Source organism: Trichechus manatus, unplaced genomic scaffold, assembly GCF_000243295.1.
Source record: "Trichechus manatus latirostris isolate Lorelei unplaced genomic scaffold, TriManLat1.0 scaffold00061, whole genome shotgun sequence".
Classification (NCBI taxonomy): Eukaryota; Metazoa; Chordata; class Mammalia; order Sirenia; family Trichechidae; genus Trichechus; species Trichechus manatus.
Genome location: NW_004443997.1, coordinates 1291257 through 1314441, shown reverse-complemented (window position 1 = coordinate 1314441; position 23185 = coordinate 1291257). Strand labels below are relative to the sequence as shown.

The 23185-nt window shown below is 49.6% G+C and overlaps 1 protein-coding gene across 1 annotated transcript; it reads right to left on the bottom strand.

The window, feature by feature from the left end:
* Positions 1-3097: 3097 nt before the first annotated feature.
* TCN2 (transcobalamin 2) lies at positions 3098-20280 on the bottom strand. The gene is made up of 9 exons (XM_004378944.2): positions 20039-20280; positions 15909-16101; positions 15067-15242; positions 13203-13364; positions 11469-11641; positions 11151-11337; positions 9692-9863; positions 5990-6105; positions 3098-3640 (listed from the first exon to the last, which is right to left on the bottom strand). The coding sequence occupies exons 1-9, from the start codon at positions 20100-20102 to the stop codon at positions 3579-3581; spliced, it is 1305 nt and encodes a 434-aa protein (XP_004379001.1). The 5' UTR covers positions 20103-20280; the 3' UTR covers positions 3098-3578.
* Positions 20281-23185: the final 2905 nt, after the last annotated feature.

The following is a 23185-nucleotide window of genomic DNA, read 5'->3' as shown; positions in this document are numbered from 1 at the left end:
AATGGCTGCAAGCGCCCCTCAACCTCCCAGCAAATCTGCTGAATCAGACACAGATGCGGTTGCGGGGGCCCAGGAATCCGCTTTTCCACACTTGCCTCTGGTGATTCTGACATTCACTACAGGCTGCACATCACTGCTGACTACCCCAAAATGTAGATAGGGTGGGATGCACGTAGGAGATCTCCAGGCCAAAGACCCAAAAAGAAAAAGGTGGCGGAAGAGGGGTGCGTTTAGACAGGCTTTCTCCATGAGGAACTGTAGAAGGGAAACTGAGCCAGCCACAGGGCAGCTCCCCTAAGGAGGAGAAATCCAGGCCACCTAAGAGCTATATTCTTTTTGGGATTTTGTCAGTTTTCCAATAAATATAAACATGCTGACCTCAGAGCTGAATTGACAGGGAGTGGTGGGTGATGAAAATTTGTCTACACCTCCTCCAAGCCACCACAGAGCGGCTCCCCCGTGCCCTGCCTGGTGAGCGGTGGCTATGAGGAAGGAGGATTATCTGAGGTGAGGCTGGGTAGGCCTTGGTGGGGTGCGGGGAGGCGGAGGGCAGAGGGCCCAGCAGTGGGCCTTTCCAGACAGAACACGAAAGGGCCAGGGCACAGAAAGAGATACCACCACCAGCTACTGGGCACGAGGCGGGTGGGGCTGACCGCATTCCCTCCTCCCCCCAGTGAATCCTCCCATCCACTCATCACAGTCCACAGAGGCAGGCACTGGGGCTATCCTCACAGATGAGGAATCTAGGGCCTGAAAAGAGAAGGAAGCAGGTGCCCAGGAGCATGAACTACATGAGTGGTGGCTGGGGGCTGTCTGCTTTCAGAGCCCCAGCTTTTAACAGCCTTGACCTGCAGACAGTGGGGCTCTCAATAAGATAGTCCTGTAAGGAAGACTGGGGGTGCTGGGAGCCCAACTTCATGGAAGGCAGCAGGGGCTCCATCGCATTCCTTGGGGCCCACCGGAAAGCCCAGAGTAGCCCAGAGCAGCCTGCCTTTGCCCCACAGGCTCCCAAGATCCCCCGAATCTGAGTGCTGCCCTTTGGGGGCCCAGGCCATGGATGTGCAAAGCAGGCTATCCCAGGGAGAGGCTGGGGAGGCCCTGGAGAAGAGCAGGACGTGTCCCCAGCAGCTGGGCTGCAGAGGCTGTGGACGGGTCTCTTCTCTTGTTGCTCCATGTCCTTAGACAAGTCACTTAACCGCTCAGGCCTCAGTTTCCCCATCTATGAATTGAGGGCAATGATATCCTTCCCTCAAGGCTTTGGGGAGGCTGATGAGATCACAGACACAAACATGCTGTGTAAACCAAGGTACCGTCCACCAGCTTAGAGGGGGAAGTGGATTGTCTGGAGTTGTACAGACTAACTGTCAGACTAGATGCAAACCTGGCCCCCGATCTCCAAGGGCCCTTGTATATCAGACTCTTTCTGGGGGGCTAGCGGGGCCACTCTGGGTCCTGGAGCCCTGTCCAGGACATGACTGTCCCCCACTCCACATCGGCCCTGCTGCTTGTGCAAGACTAGACCCTGACCCAATTTTCCAGGGTTAGATTGTGCCTCCAGGCCTTGGGGCACAGGCTGAGAAAGTAAGCAGGGGGAGCTTGAATTAGAAGGCGGCAAAGAGTCCCTGCTGGGGCCCCACAGCTGAGAGAGGAGAAGCAGAGGCTAGAGGGAAGCAAGAAGGAGGGATCCTTGAGCCCGACTTCAACTTTGTTAAGACCCATGGCTGCCCCTGCATTGGTGGCCTGGGTCTTTTCAGTAAACATCCTTTGACTTGAACAGGATTCAGTAACTTCCTGCTCCTCAGAGCCAAGTGCACCCCAACTCAGTCCTCCTTGGAGGCAGGATCAAACCTTGAGAATTGTCTGCCACACATGGCTACTCACAGACCCTCAATGGTACAGGGCAGGGAGTCCCTATGGTTACCGTCCCGTTCTCTCACAGTCTCCCCTGTATGCGCAGGGTTGGTGGCCTTCCTCAGTCGGTGTCTCTGGGATAGCAAGGCATGGTGGTACAGTGGCAAGTTCCCCTCCCTGGGGTCAGACAACTCGGTGAGTGTCTCCACTCTGCCACCCACAGGCTTTGTGACCTGAGGTGAGTTTCTGACTTCTCTGAGCCTCCATCCCTGTGCAATGGGGCTGTTAAAGGGCAGATCTCACCATGATTAAGGATGAGTAAGTGTACAAGCATTCCAGGGTCCTGGGTGCAGACATTTTACTTTGAAAATGGAGGCCATTTTTGCACTCGGCTTCCAGATACTTCCATGTTAGTTTCGATATAAAAGACTGTTTTAAATCACCTACTTCCTCTACCTCCTGAGACCATAAATATTTGAAATTGATGCTGTAAGGAAGAAGCACATGTTTAATGTGTGACTTTGAGTACTCTTCATCACTGTGTCTTCTCAGGCACCTGGACTAAACCTCATGTGCTGTACACCAGAGGCCCCTCTGACAGCAGGTGCCCTTCTTAACCTGGAGGCGGGGGGTGAGGTCCTGGGAGAGTGCCTCCCTGCCCTGAACCTTATCTCCTACCACTGAGAGGCAGGGTCCTCGGCACCCTGGATGCCAAGGGGGAGACGCCCTGATGGTGGCTTGAGGCAAAGCAGGAACGAGAGCCCAGCCCCAGAGCCCTAGGCCTCTATTTGAATCTGGGCTCTACCAGATGGTCATAGCAGTCATCACAGCCCACAATTTCGAGCATTTAAGTGGAGAGCCAGGAGGCTGCCCCAGGCCAGGTCTGTCTGACTCACTAGCCAGTGCTCATGTCCCTGCCAGACACTGTCTCCCACAGAGCCACAGTGGTCTGTGACCTAGGGTGAGTCATCTTCCCTCTTTGAGCACCAGCGTCTTTATCTGTAAAGCAGAGATAAAGATGAAAATATCAACCACCTCACAGAGTTGTGCAAGAAAAGTCAGCCAGCACTGTGCCTGTATCGCCACCACCTCCACCACTATCATCACTCCCTCAGTGCCCCAGAGAACACACACCCACCCTCTTCTCCATGCCTCTCCAGGGGCTATCTCCCACTTCTCTCTCCCGGACCCTGAACTCGCCAGCCTGAAGCACCAGGACGCTGCGGCATGTGCACAATCAACACTTTAATCATTTAGGAGGTGGGCACTGAGCAGCCTGTGGAGTCCTGGCCAGTTCCTATGCCACAGTGATCCTGGAGTATCGCCCAGGCCGAAAGTGGAGTGCTGGGGTGAGAGCTGCAGCCACCACCGAGGCCTCCTGCAGGACCAAAATCCCAGAGTGCGGTACTCATGACACCAGGGGTCGACCAGTGACTTCTCTTTCTGCCAGAAGAGGCTGAGACTCTTCATGCCCTTCAGACCATGGTGACCTTCCTGGGATGCCAGACTGCTCCAGACCCAGGCTCAGAGACTTTTGGAGGAAGGTGCTTGGCTCTCTGCTCCAGGGGGCCTTGGCTTAGGACCCTGGCAGGGGTGGTAGCTGGGGTGATCCAGGGCAAGTGCACAGGAGATGGCAGAGGGTCAGGCAATGCCTGTTACAGGGACATCTGGAGGAAGGGCAAAGACCCAGAGGTGCACGGGGCTGCCAGGGTGAGTGAGCCCAGGGGCTACCAGCTAACCAGCCTCAACTCGATGGTTTCTCCATCCTTGGGTCTGTAGTCAGCAATACCTGCAGAAACAGAATGGGCCCAGTGCGGGGGGTTAACAGGCCAGAGTATCCACCCTCAACCTCATCTTCTAGAGCCCCTCACCCTGAGGCCAGCATCTGTAAGATACACTCTGGGTGGTGGGAAGCGGGGTGCTGTCCAGAGCCAGTTTGGAGACTGAACTCAGCTGTATCCTCAGGGGTCACTGAGACCCTCGCATTCACTTTACAGTGGGGGAGCCCCATAGAGTGGAGGTACTGGACAGCATGGTGGATAACAAACACAAGTGAAATGAACCAGGCACCCTCATGGGCAGGTCACTGTCATCATAGTATCCAAAAGGCCGTTAGGAAGAGGGACTTGCTCAATGTGCTCCCGAGGGAGAACCAGGACCACAGATGAACTCTCCCAGGAGGCAGCCTTCAGCTCACTAGAGAGAGCCCGGGCCCCGGTGTCCACCTGGGCCCAAGCCCCAGCTCTGCCACTTACTAGGAGTGTGACTTTGAGCAGGTTATTTGACCTCTTTGAGTCCCAGTGTTCACATTTGTGAAATAAGGATAATAATATCAACAACCTGTGGTGTCTTTGGAAGGATCCTCTGAACAAACCCATATGTCAGGGATGTTTGCTTTCAATGGCAGGAACTTGATAACTCTAACTCTTCCTGAGAAGGCGGAAGGGTGGCTTCTGCAATTGTTTAATTTGGTAAGAATAAACCAGACATGTGCATCCCAGACCCTCCCTTCTTCCTCTTGGGAGTGGCAGAGGTGGTGGTAGAGGACAGAACTCATGGCTGGGTCCATCTGGCCCTCACCCTAAGGGCCGTTCTCCAGTCCAGCCTTTATCAGTAGTAAAGGCCATCACTGGGGGGTCGCCACCTGGCACCCGTTTATTTTCTTTCTCAATTTGTTCAGACCCAGGCAAGGAAGAAGAATGCTTTTAATTGGGCTCCCTCAGAAAGTCCCACCTTCTATAAAGCACTTGGCACAATGCCTGGCACATGGTAGGTGCTCAATAAAATTTCCAGGAAGATTGTTGTAAAAGCGTCTTAAGTAACAAGAGTGGGGTGGGAGGAACTTTAAGAGTCTGTCTGGTAACTGGGCTGATTCACAGGATGCTTATCACAGCATGGGGCATAAGAGTTAAAACCTGAGACACCCTAAAGGTCCACCAGGAGTTGATCCACCTGTGGCCCGTCCATCCCACTCTGCACCCCTGTTGTGCAGCAGCTCAACACCGGGGGCAGGCCCTGATTGGTCTGAGCCAGTCGTGGTGATCCCATCCTCCTAGCTATTGGTGGATTCAGGACCTGAGTGATCTCCTAGCAACAGGAGTGAATCCAGGAATGGGCATGTGTCCCTTGAGATGTCAGAAGTTTGCTGAGGGATTCAGGGACAAGTTTCCCCAGTCATAAAAGGGAGGAGCCACAGGAAGAAACAGTCTCTGAAGGATGAAGCCAATAAAGAGAAGACAGAGCCAAAGGAATCGCAGGGAAGTGGAGTTGGAGGCCATGTTACATCAGTTCTGAAGCTCTTTCTACCTCTGAACTTCCAGTCACATTAGCCAATGGATGTCCTTATTGTTGAAGCTCATTTGCGTCATATTTCCTGTTACTTGCAGCCCAACTTACCCTAATGGATGATATATTCTACGTGGCTATTACAAAGAGTAAGGAAGATCTACATATACCAACATTCAAAGATGTCTACAATGTATTAAGAGTGAAAAAAAATTGCTAAATAGTATAAGAGCTGCACTGCCCAATATGATAGCCCCAAGCTACATGTGGCTATGGAGCATTTGAAATCTCAGTACAAAAAAAAGCATGTAAAATATGTTATTAATAATTTTATATTGATTACATGTTAAAATGATAATATTTTGGATATATTGGGTTAAATAAGATATACTATTAATATTAATTTCACCTTGGTTTTTTTGTGGCTTCTAGAAAATCCAAAATTACATACGTAGCTCACAGTATATTTCTATTAGACAGCACTGATTTACAGCATGAGTCTGTTTTTATGAAAAAGCAAACAAATTCACATATTTAATAAATTATATAGAAGAAAATACACCAAAAAGTTAAAAGCAGTTATTTCTGGGTAGTGAATTACAGGTGATTTAAATTTTATTTTTTATTTTATTTATTTATTGCCTATCTGACTTCCTAGAGGTTCCATAATGACTTATGTAAAAATTCTAAGAATTCAGTTTGAAAAATTACATTCAGCCTTGATCACTGGTGATTTTATGAAGCCAAGGTCCAGGGAGGTTCAGGGAAAACTGGGGTGAGTTGGGCAAAGCCTGGTTGCTGGAACAGGACTGAGTTAGGGACACGTCCAAGGGTGGCAGGCCACCAGACTCACCTTGTAGCAAGGGGGTGTCAGGGGCTTGGAGAAGCTGCCAGAACTCCCGTTTCCCAACCTTTTTCCCCATCACAGAGATCAAGTAGGGGCCTGACAAGGAGGCCTGTGTTTCATACCTACCGAAGGAAAAGGTGAAGAAAAAGAACAGGTAACTGTTGGTCGCATCAATCCAAGGGGAGAAGTGAAACTCACCCACACCAGCAAAGTTCTGCTATCACCTTCAGGGTCAGCGATAACCCAACCCTTCCTGGGCTATCTTGTATGGGTCTTACCTCCACCTCCTCCTCTCCAGCCCCACTAACACTACCCACTCAGGCTTCTCCTCTTGCTGACCATGACCGTGGCCTTCAGGAAGGGACACCTGTTATGTTAGCAACTCAGCAGTTGTCCCTTCTTGGGGACTGATGTTGTAGGAGGTGCGAATCAAAAGCTGCTGGTATCACACAGAAGATGCCAGCGTGCCATGAGACAGGGTGAAGCCAGCATGCAGAGAGAAGCTGGGACATGGGACACAAAGGCAGCCACCTGGTGGTGGCACTGGGCCACTAGTTCTGGAAATTTCTGCTCAGTCTTCCCTCTGATTTTACAAATCCTACGCTCCCCATTGCCAGAGAAGGTTTAAGGTAGATTTCTGGCCCTCGTAACCAAGGAACTCCCGGCTCGCACCCTACCACCCTGAACTTCTCGCCTCTAACTTTGCCTTTCTCCAACCCACCTGGACACCACAGCCAAAGAAAACTCATTGCCGTCGAGCCAATTCCAACTCATGGTGACCCCATGTGTTACAGAGTAGAACTACCCCATAGGGTTTTCTTGGCTGTAATCTTTACAGAAGCAGAATACCAGGCCTTCCTTCAACAGAGCTGCTGAGTGGATTTGAACCGCCAGCCTTTAGGTTAGTAGCTGTTTGCAAACCGCTTGCACCACCCAGCCTCCCCACTGCCAAAGGGATCCCTTTAAAACTCCATGGATCATATCCTTTGTCTCTCCAAATGGCTTATCAGTGGCTTTGGTCTTAGAGAGACCCAGGGACTTTTTTAGTTTTAAGAAACAGAAACCCACTGGGGGTGACATAGGTAAAGGGAAGTTTCTAGGTTGTTCCCTGATTCTGGGGGCCGTGTGGCTGCTTGAAGCCACTTCTGTCTATACCTCTCTCTCTGTCTCTCACTCTGATTTGCTCTCTCCTTCTCTCTCTTTCCCTCTGCAAACTAGCTTCCTCTGCTGTGAATTTATGTGCCTCAAACATAGCTTTCCTGCCTGGCTGCTGAATCTAACTACCACCAGTTCAAGCATCCAACCCCATTAATGAGAGAATTATTTCTCAAATTAGGATCCACGGATGTCTTCTCAGAGGTCCTTGAGCTCTGAATGAAAATGTTAAATTCTGGGTGTTTTTTCCATTTGATGCTAATATCCACAAATGGATATCAGCAGGTCTGGATAAGCTCAGTGCCTGCTGTGATGACGAGCCTGGGCATTCAGTGACTGTTGCTGTCTAAGACTGTGTTGTCGCCCAGTGCTGCAGGCTAATGAGAATGGAGGTGGCTTCATAGTGAATAAAGTGTCTGGACAAGCTCAGGCTTTTTGATAGTTCAAGCAGAGGGAGGTGCTGAGCCAATTTTTCATGCAGCACTTGGCAGTGGGTGCCTGAACCTCAGCAGATACTCTTTATTTGAATTTTATAGCTTACTTTGTATTGAATTTGCAAAGTTGTTTAGGATTTACAGCTGTCTATGAGCTAGATCAACAGGAAAAAAGACTTAGCCATCTACTCCTGTAAGGTTATAGCCTAGAAAACCCTATGGGGCAGTCCTACTCTGTCACCTGGGATCGCTATGAATGGGAATCGACTCAACGGCACCTAACAACTATGATGAGCTAGAAAGAGAAAGGAATTTATGTTTAGTAGATTTATCAGTACATGTCTAAGTCATATTGTCATATTATAACAGAAATAACACTGAGGTCTGGGAGTAATTTTATCTTTTTTTTAGACTGAGGAGGGATGTGGTCAGAGCACATTCTAAACATATGTGGTATTGTTATTAGCGGCTGTCGAGTCAGCCCTGACTCATGGCAACCCCACACACAAGGGCATCGGACCATTGTGATCCATAGGGTTTTCATTGATTTTCACAAGTAGATCACCAGGTCTTTCTTCCTAGTCTGTCTTAGTCTGGAAACTCCGCTGAAACCTGCTCAGCATCATAGCAACATGAAAGTCTCCACTGACAGATGAGTGGTGGCTGCGCAGGAGGTGCATTGGCCAGGAATCAAAACCGCACAGAAGGCGAGAATTCTACCACGGAACCACCACAGCCTTGAATTTTCATCTTTTAACAGGGGGTCTTTGCATACACATATGGCTATGGGTATGTATAGATATACACACATGTATGGGTACGTACACATATGAACATACATGTATGTGTGTGTATGGATAGATGTGTGTATGGATATGTGTATGTATGGATGTGTGTATGTACGGATGTGTGTACTTATGGATGTCTGTATGTATTGATATGTGTATATATGGTTGTGTGCACGTGGATATGTGTATGTATGTATGTGGATATATGGATGTGTGTATGGATGGATGTGTGTATGTACAGATATGTATAGTATAGATGTGTGTATGTATGGATATGCTTGGACAGGACCTGGCAAGATCAGTGTTCCAGAACTGCTCATCCTCAGGCTTACAGAGGGCTTGCCCAGAGTAATTAATAACAGAGATTGGACCGAGATTATTTGATAATAAAAATCTTATTATTGTCATAAAACTAACCCGTATTGAGTGCTTACCATGTGCCAGACTTGGCACATACAAAATGCATGTGCCACGTGCGCTACATGCATTAACTCCTTGACTTTCACGTGTCCATACATATTCATATGCGTATATACATGTATATCCATGCATATACATATACATACATATATGTATACCTATACACATATCCACACATATCCATGTATACACATATATGCATATCCACATATACTCATATAAAAAAACTCAAAGCTCACTACCATCAAGTTGACTGCGACTCATAGCAATCCTACATGACAGAGTAGAACTACCCCATAGGGTTTCCAACACTGTAAATCTTTACGGAAGCAGGCTGCCTCGTCTTTCTCCCTCAGAGCTGCTGGTGGATTCAAACTGCCAACCTTTTGGTTAGCAGCTGAGTGCTTAACCACTGTACCACCAGAGCTCCTTCATATCCATATCCATATGGGTATATATATCTACACATATACACACACACACACGTATATCCATACATATATGTATATCCATACATGTATCCACACATATCCATATATACACATGTGTATATCCATACATATGGACATATACATACATCCTGGACTCCCACATAGGCCCTGTGAGGAGAGTACAATTGGTGTCACCGAGCTACAGTTAATAACTTGTTCCAGGTCCTGAGTTGGAGAGTGGCAGAGCTGAGATTCCAATGTAGGAGATCGTTCTCCCAGGCCTGCTCCCTCAGTGACAGTGTTGGCTGGCCCATGGCTCCCTAGTTCCTCTGCAGTGTGGGGGCACGTCAGGAGTGGAGAATCTGGCCCTGTGCCTCTCCCAAGGGAAGCTTCTCCTCCATCCCCTGTACCCCGCCCCCCATGACTCAGTTTCAGAGATGTAGGGTCAGGTGGGGTGAGGGGTGGGGGTGGGGGTCTCACGTGAATGGTCCTAGCTCCTGGGCCTTCTTCAGGACATCCTCCAAGGAGGACCCCGCAGGGACAGGGATGGAGTGCTTGTACGGTGGCAAGACACTGGAGACCTTCAGCATGACCCTGATGTATTCTGGGACTTGAGTTTGTAAATGGGTTTCAGTAGCTGGTTCCAACATGGCTGTGCCGGGGAGAGAGAAAGGTGCAGCTGGTATGAGGCTGGACACTGGAGGTTAGTCCTCCTTTCTTCTCTGAAGGACATGGTACCCAGTGTGGACCTTCTTCTTCCCCATGTCTCCATCTCAGTCACCACCACCACCTATGCAATCCGAAACCAGGCTGCCGTTCCAGCCTCCTCTGTCCCTCAGCCCCACATCCCACCATGCTGAGTTCCAGCCCCTCACTGGTTTCTCTGCCTGCAGTATCCTATGTCTATCTATCTACCAGGTAGCACCTCTTAGACGGCTCTTTCTAGAACATGCATTTGTTCATGTTACTTCACTGTTGCCTCTGAGGGTCCCTCTTCCTTTTCATTCTTCCGCCTGCCACCTACTTATTCTCTCACCCCCACTCTTTAGCAAGACTTTTTCCCCTAAACTCCAGTCTTATACACCCCTGTGTCTTGGTTCTTGCTGCTTCCTCCCTGCTCTGCCTTTCCTTCTCTCTCTTCCCCTGGAAAATCCCTCTTGCCTCCTCAAATCCCCGCCCAGATGAAGCCCTGGTTCCTGCTGCTAATTGGGGCTCATCATGTTGTTTCAGAGTTCGTCAAATGCGTCTCTCCCTGTTATGGATTGAACTGTGTCCCCCTAAAAGAAACATGGAAATCTTAACCCCTGTACTTGTAAATATGGCTGGGTTTGGAAATAAGAATTTTCTTTGTTATATTAATGAATTCATACTGGAGTAGGGTGGGACCTAAACCTAATCACTTCTGAATGGTGTCTTATAAAAAGAGCAGAATAGACACAGACACACACACACAGGGGGAAGACAGATGCCAAGGAACACCAAGGAACATCTGGGGCTACCAACAAGGAAGGACCCTCCCCTAGAACCAATGCCCTGATGTGGACTTCCAGCCTCCAAAACTGTGAGACAATAAATTCTTGTTCTTTAAAGCCACCTACTTGTGGTATCTGTGTTACAGCAGCACTGGGAAACTAAGACACTCTCCATTCCTTACTTTGTTCCTTCCTTCATTCACTCAAACACTTCTGTGCTGGGTACCACACAAGAGGCTAGAGATTCATAGTCTCGGCCCGCTCGGAGCTCTCTGTTTCCCTCCCCATACTGTGAGCTTCTAGAAGCAGTGGCCACGTCTTAGCTGCCAGTGCATCCCTACACACCCACAAATCTGTGTTGACTTGGCAAATCAGGACTTAGCAACCTCCTCCCACTGGTATGGCAAACTTCAACAGCTGCTCTACAGGCTGAGAAGAGCTGGACTTCCCATGAAAGGCTCCGCTACCTCTTGTTGCCAGGCAGTCTGGGGAGATGAGATCCACGTAGCTCTTGTGGTTCAGGGCAGGCAGCAGCTGGGAAATCATGAGAGCATTCTGGAAGGTCCCGTCCTGCAGCCTGGCCAGGAGGGCAGCCCTTGCCTTGTGGCACGCTGTGCCCAGCCCCACTCTGGACACGGAGGAGGTCATCAGCAACTGTGACAGAGTAGGGAGGAGAGAGAGGGGGCTGATCAGCCAGCAGGGAGGAGTGCAGTCTTCCAGCCCCTGACCAGTCCACTCCCTATTGGCACCCTGTGTGGACCAAGGCTCCAGAGCCTCTTTCCGACCTGCAGTGCCAGTGGCGTGCTATAAATATTCCCAAAGTAGCCTTCAGGTGTCTGGGCCCGCAGGACGTTCTCCCGCACTGTCCTGATGGCCAGGGTGATCCGTTCTCTCTGCTCGGGGTTGAGGTTGGAGCGTTTCAGACAGGTGAAGGCCAAGCCTGCCATGGCCACCGTGTCTGCAGGGATAAGACATGTGATCAGCCAGAAGTCAAGTGGGGCCAGGCCAGGCAGTGCCTTTGGGACAATGGAGGGTTTGAAGAAGCAGAGCAGCATGGTCAGATGAGTATTTTACAAATCTTTTACCAGCTAGGGTGGCCATCTCAGCCCAGTTTGCCCAGGACCTTCCCTGTTTGGGCACTGAACATCCTGTGATCCAGGAAACCCCTCAATTCTGGGCAAACCAAGATGGTTGGTCACCCTACCACTGCCTACTGCCTGGGGGTTAGAGATTAGGGAGAGTGTTGGAGAAGAGACGCTAAGAAGACTTTACCCTACACCACTAGTTCTCAAACCTGGCTGCGCATTGGAATCACTTGTAGAGTTTTACAACCTACTGATGCCTGGGCCCATCCTTACATGGTCTAATTGAACTGGCACAGGGTGCTGCCTGGGTCCTGGGGTTTTTAAAGCCCTCCAGGGGATTCTAATGTGTCCCCAGTGGTTTTTATACAGGTCTCTGATGAAGAACAAGCTCCCTGACAGTAGAGACCTTGGTACCTTTTTCTCTGGGCACCTAACTTCCTCCAACCTACTCTATCCCTTCCCCACCTTACGTGAGGTCCACAGTCACTCACAGAATGGCAAGCTTAGGGGACACCTTGAGTCACAATGACGAGAAACAGAAATGGAGGTCCAAGGTCACACAGTTAGGAAGCAGATGTAAAATCCAGGACTCAGGTTTCCCAGCTCATAAAATTATAAGATCGTAGCTATGTACCCAGAACTTTCTCCATGTCAGACACTGTGCTAAGCCCTTTACTTATGCTGTTGTTGTTAGCTGTCATCAGGTTGGCCCCTGACTCATGGGGACTCCATGCACAATGGAATGAAACACTGCCCAGTCTGCGCCATGCCCACGATCGGCTGCAGATCAGACCATCATGATCCATAGGGTTTTCATTGACTGATTTTCAGAAGTAGATCACCAGGCCTTTCTTCCTAGCCTGTCTTAGTCTGGAAGCCCCCATGAAACCTGTTCAGCGTCATAACAACATGCAAGCCCCCACTGACAGATGGGTTGGGTTGCACATGAGGTATGTTGTCCAGGAATTGAACCCATGTGCCACACATGGAAAGTGAGAATTCTACCACTGAACAGCCACTGCCTCACGCTTTACTTATAACTATCCTTTATCAAGATGCTGCTGGGAAGTTGTTTTACGGAAGGGGAAGCTGAGTCATAAAGGCCCCCTGACTTTCCCCGGGTCCTACAACGAGTATGGGATGACCTGGTCAGGATCCTGGCCCAGCGCCCTAGTTGGCTCTTAGACACTGCACCACACTCCAACCCGTGATGGGCCATTTTGCTCCTTGATGAGGAGAGGTCCCAAGGAAAGGTGAGGGGGAGCCAGGATTGGGGTGGGGGCTGGGGAGTGCCCACCTGGCCCCAGGGTCAGCCACTCACCCACAGAGAGCTGGGGGCTGCGGAGTGTCCACCTGGCCCCAGGGTCAGCTACTCACCCACAGAGAGGCTGGGGGCTGGGGAGTGCCCACCTGGCCCCAGGGTCAGCCACTCACCCACAGAGAGGTGGCCCTGGTGCAAAGGGTGGTCGTGTTCCACGGCGTGCAGGAGTTTGCCCACCACACTGTCATGGACCCGCTTCTGGTGAACACACAGGGCCAGGATGGCCAAGCCGTACTGGTAGTAGCTGGTGTGGGGGTGGCCCTTGTGATCGTGCCCTGGGGGAGAGAAAATCGTAGGGCAGTGTGGGCCTGAGGGGTTGCCTCTCTGCCCTGCCCAGCTGCCCGCCTTTTAGCAGACAGGCCCCCGCTGCCTGTACTTCCCAACGCCCTCCTTTGGGTTGTGGGAGCCTTCATGCCTTCACTACCTCACGCCACATTCATGAGGCCCCCCCTTTTGCAGGGCTGGGCCAGCAAGGACAAGGCAGGCACTGTGCAGACGGGGCCTCTGACAGTAAGACAACCCACAACTGTGAGAGCACAATTATAAGGACGTGCAGACCGTGGTGTTTGACCAGCTGGGGAGTCAGAATAGGATTTCCTATGGAAGTGACACTCGGAAGGGGAGGAGAGAGCTAAAGATGGAGCAGGAGTGAAAAAGAAGGGGAGGGAAACCATTGCATGCGGAGGGAACACGTATGAAGACCCTGTGGAGAAAGGAGCCTGGTTTGCAGCTGGGAGCAGGCCGGTGGAATGGTAGAGGCGCCCAGGGAGGGGCGGGAGAGTGGTGAGCAGAGCCTGGAGGGGAGACAAAGGCTTGCAGCCTCTGAAAGGAGCCATAAGGAGCCTGTGCAGGGCTTAAGTGGTGGCGAACAAGGACAGATTTATATTTAAAATGCTCAATTTGCCCCGGATACCCTGCTAACTCAGAACTGAAGCCACTTCTGAAGTCCACCTTTCAGCCAAAGATTCGACAGGCCTATACGACAAACAACAATACGTGAGGAATGTGCTTCCTGGCTCAAGTATATGAAACCACATGGGCAACACTCGTGCAAAAGCAAAGACAAGATGGCAGGAAAGGACAGGAAAACTGGACAAATGGACACAGGAAACCCAAGGTGGAAAGGGAAAGGGGGAAAGTACTGACACTCCGCAGAGATTGCAACTAATGTCACAAAACAATCAGTGTATACATTTTTGAATGAAAAACTAGTTTGCGCTGTAAACGTTCACCTGAAGCACAACAGTTTTGTTTTTTATTTTTTAAACCAGGAAAAAAAAAAAAAGAGGCTAATAGTTAACAAAGCTCTTGGGGTTTCTATGATGATCAAAATTCTAATGAAACAGATTATATTGATGTGCTTTATAAGATGTATAATTCTATTACAATGGTAAGAAATATTATAATTGCATGCTTTCTGAAAAAGATGATTAAATCTGATATTCAAGTATAACATTAGAAAGTAAAAAGGAAATATGAAACTGTGTGATCGACAGTAATCAGAAGTGCTAAAATTTCCACTATATTTTTTTACTGCAAAAAAAGCAATGAAATTATATTAATAAAAAGAATCTCCTAAAAAAAAAAAAAAAGCTTGCTCTGGCTGTTGTGCAGGGAGGCTACAAAGGAAGCAGAGGGACTGGTAAAGAGGTTGTGCGGTTGTTGCAGAAGTTGGCTACTGGCAGGTCTATGTTGGTGGCTGAGCAGCCAGACTTAACCCCAGAGTGCATATGCAGGATGCAGGAAATGACGGATCAAGGCTCCTGGGGCAGGCTGGAGCCTCTGGGTGGATAGTAAGATGGGCAGAAAAGAAGTAGGGGGAGGGGTCTGGGGAGAAAACTTGCTGGGTCTCCACATGGAGCTGATCCTGAGACTCAGAGCGGCAGAAGCTGGGTGTGTGGTAGATACTTCCCCAGAGACTGTTGCCCCATGAACCCTCCCAGGTGTTCCTGGGCCCAGCAGATGGAGTCCCCTCACCAATGGCCCTCTTCTCATCCTCCAGGAACCTCTTGAGCTGTGAGACCAGCCTGTCCCCTTTGTGGCCCCCAACGAACTCGCAGTTGGCTCTGAGAGCAAGCAGGTAGAGGGCCAGCTGGCCCATGGAGGGCTTAGCCTGGAAGTTGCTGTTGTCGTCACCATCACTGGAGGCAGACCTAGGACGAGGCCCGTTAAAACCACTACCATGAGAAAGAGCCGCCCTGTAAGCCTGGGGGTGCACCCTAATATCTCAAAGTGGAAAACATCATATTTAGAACCTTCAAAAGTAGATGCAGTCAGCTTTGCAAATTACAAGGTATAAACTACAAATGTTTCATAAAATGAAAGCTCAAGGACAAACTCTGAGGCCTCCCCCATCCAATGACCTGAGCCTGCCCCTTAGTTTCGGTCACGCTTCACCCACGTGCTCTCCCTTTTCTTTCCTTTCCCTGCCCCAGGCACTGGCACCTGGCTCCAAGTAGGAGGTGCCCTGAAGCTGCTTCTTCACCGCATTCAAACTCCTTCTCTGAAGCCCAGAACAAACCTCCCCTCACCGCCCCCTGGGAAGGGAGCATAGAGTCCACTGATGCTTCCGGGCTCGGTAGGAAAGAGTGAAGTTATGGATTAGTGATGTCTGCCCAGGCACAGGAGGGTACACTAGCAGCACATGGGCCTTGGATTGGCATCTCCGGTCTAATCCAACCAACCTTGGGTGGAGGAAGGCCCAGAGGAGACAAAACGCCTCCCAACAAAGCAACAACAGGCCCAGACTAGAACCAAATCCCTTGTAGCTTAGGATACAAAGCAAGACATGGGGAAAGGAGAAGAGAGCATGACAGTACCCCAGTAGGCTTTGTTGGTAGTGGAGCTTGAGGCTGTGCAGGTACAGGGCCTCCTTGCCCTTGGCCTGCAGGCTGGAGAGGCGCAGGCCCACGTAGATGCTGGGGTTCAGCTTCTCCTGGGACAGCTGCTCCATCCAGGGCAAGAGGTGCTGGCCCAGCATCTCCACCAGCTTGCTGTCCACCTCTGGCATTTCTTAGAAAAGAGAACAGGACAAGTGAGGCCACAGGGCCAGCCATCAACAAGGAAATGCTTTTACCTTACAAGAGGCTTCCCCAGAGAATGAACGTCCTACCCCCACCTCCACCTAGCATCCCCCCAACATGCACTTGCATGGGGAAATATCGTATCGCCTGGCCATTCTGAAAAGTAATGGAAAAGGGGAGGAGCTGGTATCCCAAAAAAGCAGTAGAAGTGAAACAGGAAGGGGTAGGACCACCCCTCAGATGGCTGTTGCCAGGCAACCAGCTCCACCCATCAGGAGTGACAGGGAGACTGGAGGCCAAGCCATGCTGTGTGCCCCCACACCGTGCTGATCTTACTTGGTCCTCAGGCCACCCCGTGATGTGGGCATCGCTTTGCACGAAAGAGGGAATGAAGGTCTGAATTCATGTCGCGTCTTACATGAGGTTGCAGAGCCAAGTGTGGACCTGACTCCAAAGCCCCTGCTCTTTGGCACTCTGCAGAAGATGTATTCTACCTGTTTACAAAAACTTCAGCCCATGCCCAGAAGGCATTATTCATCAAACTTTAAAACTCCGCAGAACACCAACTGCTATCTGGGCTGTCTGGTGAATTTTCTCTGTGCAGATGTTAAAATCATGTTTTTCCTGCCATCTTTGTTTAAGCAAAGAGGACCTGAGATAGTGAGGTGTGTTGTTAGGACGCTGTTACCATCTGCAACCATTTACCTTTGTGCTTTGGAATTTACTTGATGTGTGCAACAATATAATGAAATGTGCTAGAAGCAGAGGCTTCAGGGATGTTTCTTGAGGAAGGTACTTTAGACTATCCAGCCTCATTCTTTCCGCCCCCACTCCCGGTTGCCCCAGTCGCTGCTGGCTCCGCAGGATGCTAGGCATGCCTCCCTCCTGGGAGGTCAAGCCAAGGAATGCCACACAGGGTAGCTCGCCTGACTCCTGGGCCTCTGACACAAGGACCAGGGTTCCTGGCTCCCAGCCCTGTCTCTGAGTCCCACCACCTCAGGTATGTATTCCCAAAAGTCACAGACATCTTTTGTTATAAGGTGATCGTGCACTAGCTTGAAAACCCTAAATAATTCTTGGCTATGTGGGCCCAACTCATGGCAACTCCACATGTTACAGAGTAGAACTGCCCCACAGAGTTTTCTTGGCTATAATCATTTCAGAAGCAGATCACCAGGGCTTTCTTTTGTGTTGCTGCTGGGTGGGTTTGAGCTGCCAACCTTTAGATAACTAATCAATTGCAAACCGTTTGCACCACCCAGGGAGTTGGAATCAACTCACCAGCAACGGGTATGGTTTTTTGGTTTTATGTGGGCCCAGGTCAGAGAATGTGGCTAAACGTTTTCTCACCACATATTGAGCAAGACTGGGACTGCTTTTCTTCTCGCTTTCGCTCAGGGCCTCTGTGTTTATTTGTCCATCTCTGTACATATTTCTCTTTCTCTCTCTCTCTGGGTCTGTCTCAGTCTCTATACCTCTCAGCCTGTCTCTCTGGTCATATGTCCCTCCACATCTCTCTTTCCTTCTCCCTCTTTGAGTGGTGCAAACAGTTAAGTGCTTGACTAATAACTGAAAGGTTGGAGGTTCAAGTCCACCCAGAGGTGCCTCAGAAGACAGGCCTGATGATCTACGTCCCAAAAAAATCAGCCATTGAAAACCTTGTGGAGTACGGTTCTACTCGGACACACATTGGGTCTCCATGAGTGGAATCGACTGGATAGCAACTGGTTTGGTTTGGGTTTTCTTTAAACTGATGAAGGAGATCTACCCCCACCCTGCCCTGCCCTCCTCCATCAGGTGAGTCAGCACTGGGTTAGAAGTGGTAAGATGAGATGCCACTGACAGCAACAATTCAGCCTCCTGAGAAGGAAGTGGGCAGATTCCAAACCCATGGCAATTTTAACTCATAGCGATCCTATAGGGCAGAGCAGAACTGCCTCATAGAGTTTCCAAGGCTGTAATCTTTAAGGAAGTAGACTGCCACATCTTTCTCCCATGGAGTGGCTGGTGGGTTCAAACCACTGACCTTTTGGTTAGCAGCTGACCGCATAACCACTGCAACACCAGGGCTCCTTGGGCAGATTCACCGGGGTAATAAAAGCAGCCTGGGGCATCCTCCTCCTGGGGCTCCCAGCAATGCCAGCTGGGGACTGACTAATGTTCAGAAGTACAGGGAGCCCACCTTACACTAGTGTGAGTGCAACAATTCCAGTCAATCTGCGGCTGTACAGAGCTTCAAGCAGGTGAAGCAGGTGCAGAGGGATCCTCACCCCACACGAGGGGGAAGGCAGGTGTCATGGATTGAGTTGTATTCCCCAAAAATATCTGTCAGCTTGGCTGGTTCATGATTCCCAGTGTTGTATGATTGTGTAATCTGATGTGATTTCCTTATGTGTTATAAACTCTATCTATGATGAGATTATATGTGATCTCATGTGTTGTAAATTCTATCACTGAGATGAGGTTATACTGATGAGGTTGACAAGATTAGATAGTGTCTTAATGCAATCTCTTCTGAGATATAAAAAAGAGAAGCAAGCAGAGACACGTAGGAATCTCACACCACCAAGAAAGCAGTGCCGGCAGCAGAGCACATCCATTGGACCTGAGGTTCCTGCGCAGAGAAGCTCCCAGACCAAAAGAAGATTGATGACATGGACCTTCCTCCAGAGCCAATGGAGAAAGCGTTCCCCTGGAGCTGACACCCTGAATTTGGACTTGTAGCCTACTGGACTGTGACAGAATAAATTTCTCTTTGTTAAAACCATCCACTTGTGGTATTCCTGTTAGTGCAGCACTAGATGACTGAGATAGCAGGGAAGCAAGGAAATGAGGCTGAGAGCAATTAAGCGGCCCTGCAGTGGCAGGGATGCACCCTGAGCCCCAGTCCAGGGTGCTCTGGATCCACAAGAAGGGGACTCTTGTGAAGGTTCACACCCAGTGACGGTGAGGACAGGGCCAGGCAGGTAGGTAGGAGAGGAAGGTCTGGGTGGCAGAACCTGGGTCTCCCCTGGGGTCTATCTGGACAGGAACCAAGAGCCCAGGGCTCAGGGGTCTGACTGCTGGTGATGCCTTCAGAAGGGCCGTGGCCTGGTGTTCCAAGAACTGAGTCTGGCAAAGCCCTGGTAATGCTGGACCCCCTTCGGCAGACCCTACAGCCCCTCTGACCCTTTACTTGTTTGCTGGCACCTGGAGATGACAGCCCCTACCTGTCAGGTTTTCTCTAGGGATTGAAAGAGACACAGAGCCTAACAACCCCGTGGGGAGTGTGAGGTGGTGCCGCCCGGAAGCCAGAGGCCTGCCTTCTGCTTCTGGCTGGGCCACAGGCTGTGTGCTCAGATGCAAGGACATGTCCAAGGGGCTGCTCAGACCTGGCCCTGGGGACACAGAGACGGTGCAGCCAGGCCAGCTGTGCATGGAATATGATCCATTTCTGTGGCCCGCCGGTCCCCCTCAGATTCACCTGCAGTTCAAATCCACCAGCTGCTCCTTGGAAACCCTATGGGGCAGTTCTTCTCTGTCCTATAAGGTCTCTATGAGTTGGAACAGACTCGATGGCAACAGGTTTCACTCCAGGAGAGCAGGGATTGGACCTGTCTTCTCCTTTGCTCTTTCCCTAAAGACTAACACAGGCCTGCCAAACAGAAGGCCCCATAACTTCACACTGAGTGAATCAATGAATGAATGACTGGATTGATGGAGGACATCTGTCTGGTGGGGAGTCAGATGTATCAATCTTAATACAAGGTGGTGACCGCTGAGGTCCAGCTAAGCCCAAACTGCTGTGGTACTCCCAAGGGGTGGAGGAGCCCCTTCCTCTGCTTCTGACCCTCAATTTCCCCAGATACATAATGAAGAGTTGAATAAGATAGTCCTCCCCCCTAAGAGCCCAGGAAGGAAGAGCATAGGGTAGGCTGGTTACTCACCACAGCGCTCGGCAAGAGCCCCCAGCATCCCCAGCAGGAAGAGGAGGACCGCAAGGCGCCCCATGGAAGGAGCAGGGGGCCAGCAGTGGGCAGACTCCTGGGCCAGGCTTGCAGAGGCTGTGCTGACTACAGCAGGTCACTGCTCTGAAAGAGGCAGCTTCCAGTCACAGATTAATCTTCCACACCCAGCAGCACTGCTGCTAAGTCAGCTGAGAGAAGGGGGAAAGGTCTGTTGTCACGGGAAAGGCAGGCCAAAGAACAGAGGAAGGAAGTGCAGAGTTGTTTTTCTCAGGGAGGGGTGACTGGGCAGGGAGGGAACAAGTAGGGATCCGGTGAGACACCCTGAGGCCCGTCATGTTCTGTCCTGGACCAGTGCAGAGGGCTCGGCAGCTGATCTGCCTGAGCCAAGAGGGAAGAGAACCCTCTGGCAAGCTCTGGCTGGTATGGCCCAGCTGTTCCAGAGGTGGGTGGGCGGCGCTGGCATGCCTACTTGCTGCTTCTCACAGAAGGGGCCCCTGGAAGCACTCACTCTGGCCCAGGACAGGGAGTGGAACTGGGAGGTGGGTGGTCACGTGAGCGCTAGAGTCAGCTGTTCTTTGCCCGGCCCCTGCAGGGGAGGCCAGCTGGCCCCAGACCAGACAGGCTACTTTTCTCAACAGCCGGAAAGCTGAGGGCCTCCTGGAGACGACAAAGCAAAACAAGTTAAGGAATGGAATTTAATCATTTGAAGCACAAAACCACAGGGTGTGGGGCTGCTCCTTAGGACTAGGAAAGCAAACATAAAAGTCTCTGTCAGGAAGAAGGGAACAAAAATTCTCATGCTCCCAGCCTCCAGGAGAATCAATGGACCTGAGTTAGCTATATGACCTTGGCCAGGTCACTTAACTTCTCTGAGTTTGTTTCTCCTGATCCTAGACAAGATCGTTCTAACTAAACGCCTTCCAGCTCAACTTGTGAAGATGCGATGACCTTAAAACACCTCTAACCATTTCCAAATAAGGTTTTTATTGCAATTATTTTATGGCAAATTGCCAAGGTTCATTCTTTCAAGATAACCTGTCTTTGCTCTTGGCTTACTGCTCGACATAGATAAATACAGAGATGTGCATCTGTTTTATGGAAGTACTTCATGAATTTAAAGTAAGATAGATTGGTGCTGGAAGGCTGGGGGTAGGGGAAAAGGAGGACGTGCCCCCTAGGAGGCTCAGCGGAAAGGGTCAGTACTCAAACTCTGTGGAACCTTGTGCCCAGATCTCCAGGGGAGCCATGGCAGGTGTGTGTGATGGGGCTCCTTTTCCATCTTGGCCTGCCAACCCTGCAGTGAGTGGCATAGATTCTGGATTGGACCACCTCCAGGAGGGCAGCCTGGAGGAGTGGGCTATGGTAGAGGATTCCCCCCACCACCAAGCCTCTGGGAGTGGCAACTTCATCCCAGAGGGCCATCTCTGATCCTGAAAGTGTGAGGGTTCCCCGGTGAAGCAGACAGACAAGCCTCTGCCCACATGGACTCATCACCCCAGGGGGTAGGGACAGCACACAGACACTTTCCAATAGTAATAAAAATAGAATGATTAGTTGGGGTCAGGGAAAGTGCAAAGAAAAATGATGAAATCATTTGGTTCAGGATGTCTATGGTGGGGGGCTATAGCTAAGAAAGTAAAAATTAGCTTAGAATGATAAACTAAAAGTGTATCTGGCCATGTATCATGCTGGCATACCAAGTACAGATAAAACCAGCTGTAAAGTTAACAGGAGAGGCATTGGTGGTTCCATGGTAGAATTCTCCTTTATCCCTGCAGTATACCTGGATGCCATTCCCCAACCAATGCATCTCTTGTGCAGCCACTTCCCATCTGTTAGTTGTGGGTTGCATATTGCTATGATGCTGAGCCAAAAAGAATTGGTTGATGTTTAAACATTTCAGGAGGTAGCATACGATCAAGAACTAATGGTACTGAAGGAAGAAATCCAAGCTGCACTGAAGGCACTGGCAAGAAACAAGTCTCCAGGAACTGATGAAATAACAATTGAGATGTTTTAACAAACAGATGCCGCACTGAAGTGCTCACTCACCTATGCTGAGAAATTTGGAAGACAGTTACTTGGTCAACCAACTGGAAGAGATCCATATCCATGTCCATTCCAAAGAAAGGTGATCCAATGCAATGCAGAAATTATCGAGCGATATCTTTAATATCATATGCAAGTAAAATTATGCTGAAGATAACTCAAAAACTGTTGCAGTAGTACATCGATAGGGAATTGCCAGAAATTCAAGTTGGATTCAGAAGAGGACATGGAACAAGGGGTATCATTGTTGATGTCAGATGGATCTTGGCTGAAAGCAGAAAGATGTTTACCTGTGTTGATTGACTATGCAAAGGCATTTGACTGTGTAGATCATAACAAATTATGGGTAACATTGTGAAGAATGGGAATTCCGGAACACTTAATTGTGTTCATGAGGAACCTGTACAAAGACCTGTACAAAGAGGCAGTTGTTCAGAACAGACCAAGGGATACTGCATGGTTTAAAGTCAGGAGAAGTGTATGTCGGGGTGGTATCCCTTCACCATACTTATTCAATCTGTATGTTGAGCAAATAATCTGAGCAGATGATCCATATGAAGAAGAATGTGGCATCAGGATCGGCAGACTTATTAACCTCCTGGGATATGCAGATGACACAATCTTGCTTGCTGAAAGTGAAGAGGACTTGAAGCACTTACTGATGAAGGTCAAACACTACAGGCTTCCGTATGGATTACACTTCAACATAAAGAAAACAAAAATCTTCACAACTGGACCAGTAAGCAACATCATGGTAAACAGAGAAAAGATTGAAGTTGTCAATGATTTCATTTTACTTGGATCCACAATCAACACACATGGAATGAGCAATCAAGAAATCAAAGGACATATTGCGTTGGGCAAATCTGCTGCAAAAGACCTTTTTTTTTTTATTGTACTTCAGGTGAAGGTTTACAGAACAAATAGTTTCTCATGAAACAGAAGTACACATGTTGTTTTATGACATTGGTTAACAACCCCACAACATATTAACCCTCTAACTTCTCAACCTTTTTTTTTGGTGAAAATACTCATAGCCAAAGATACACCATTTCAAAAATTTCTACATGCACAGTT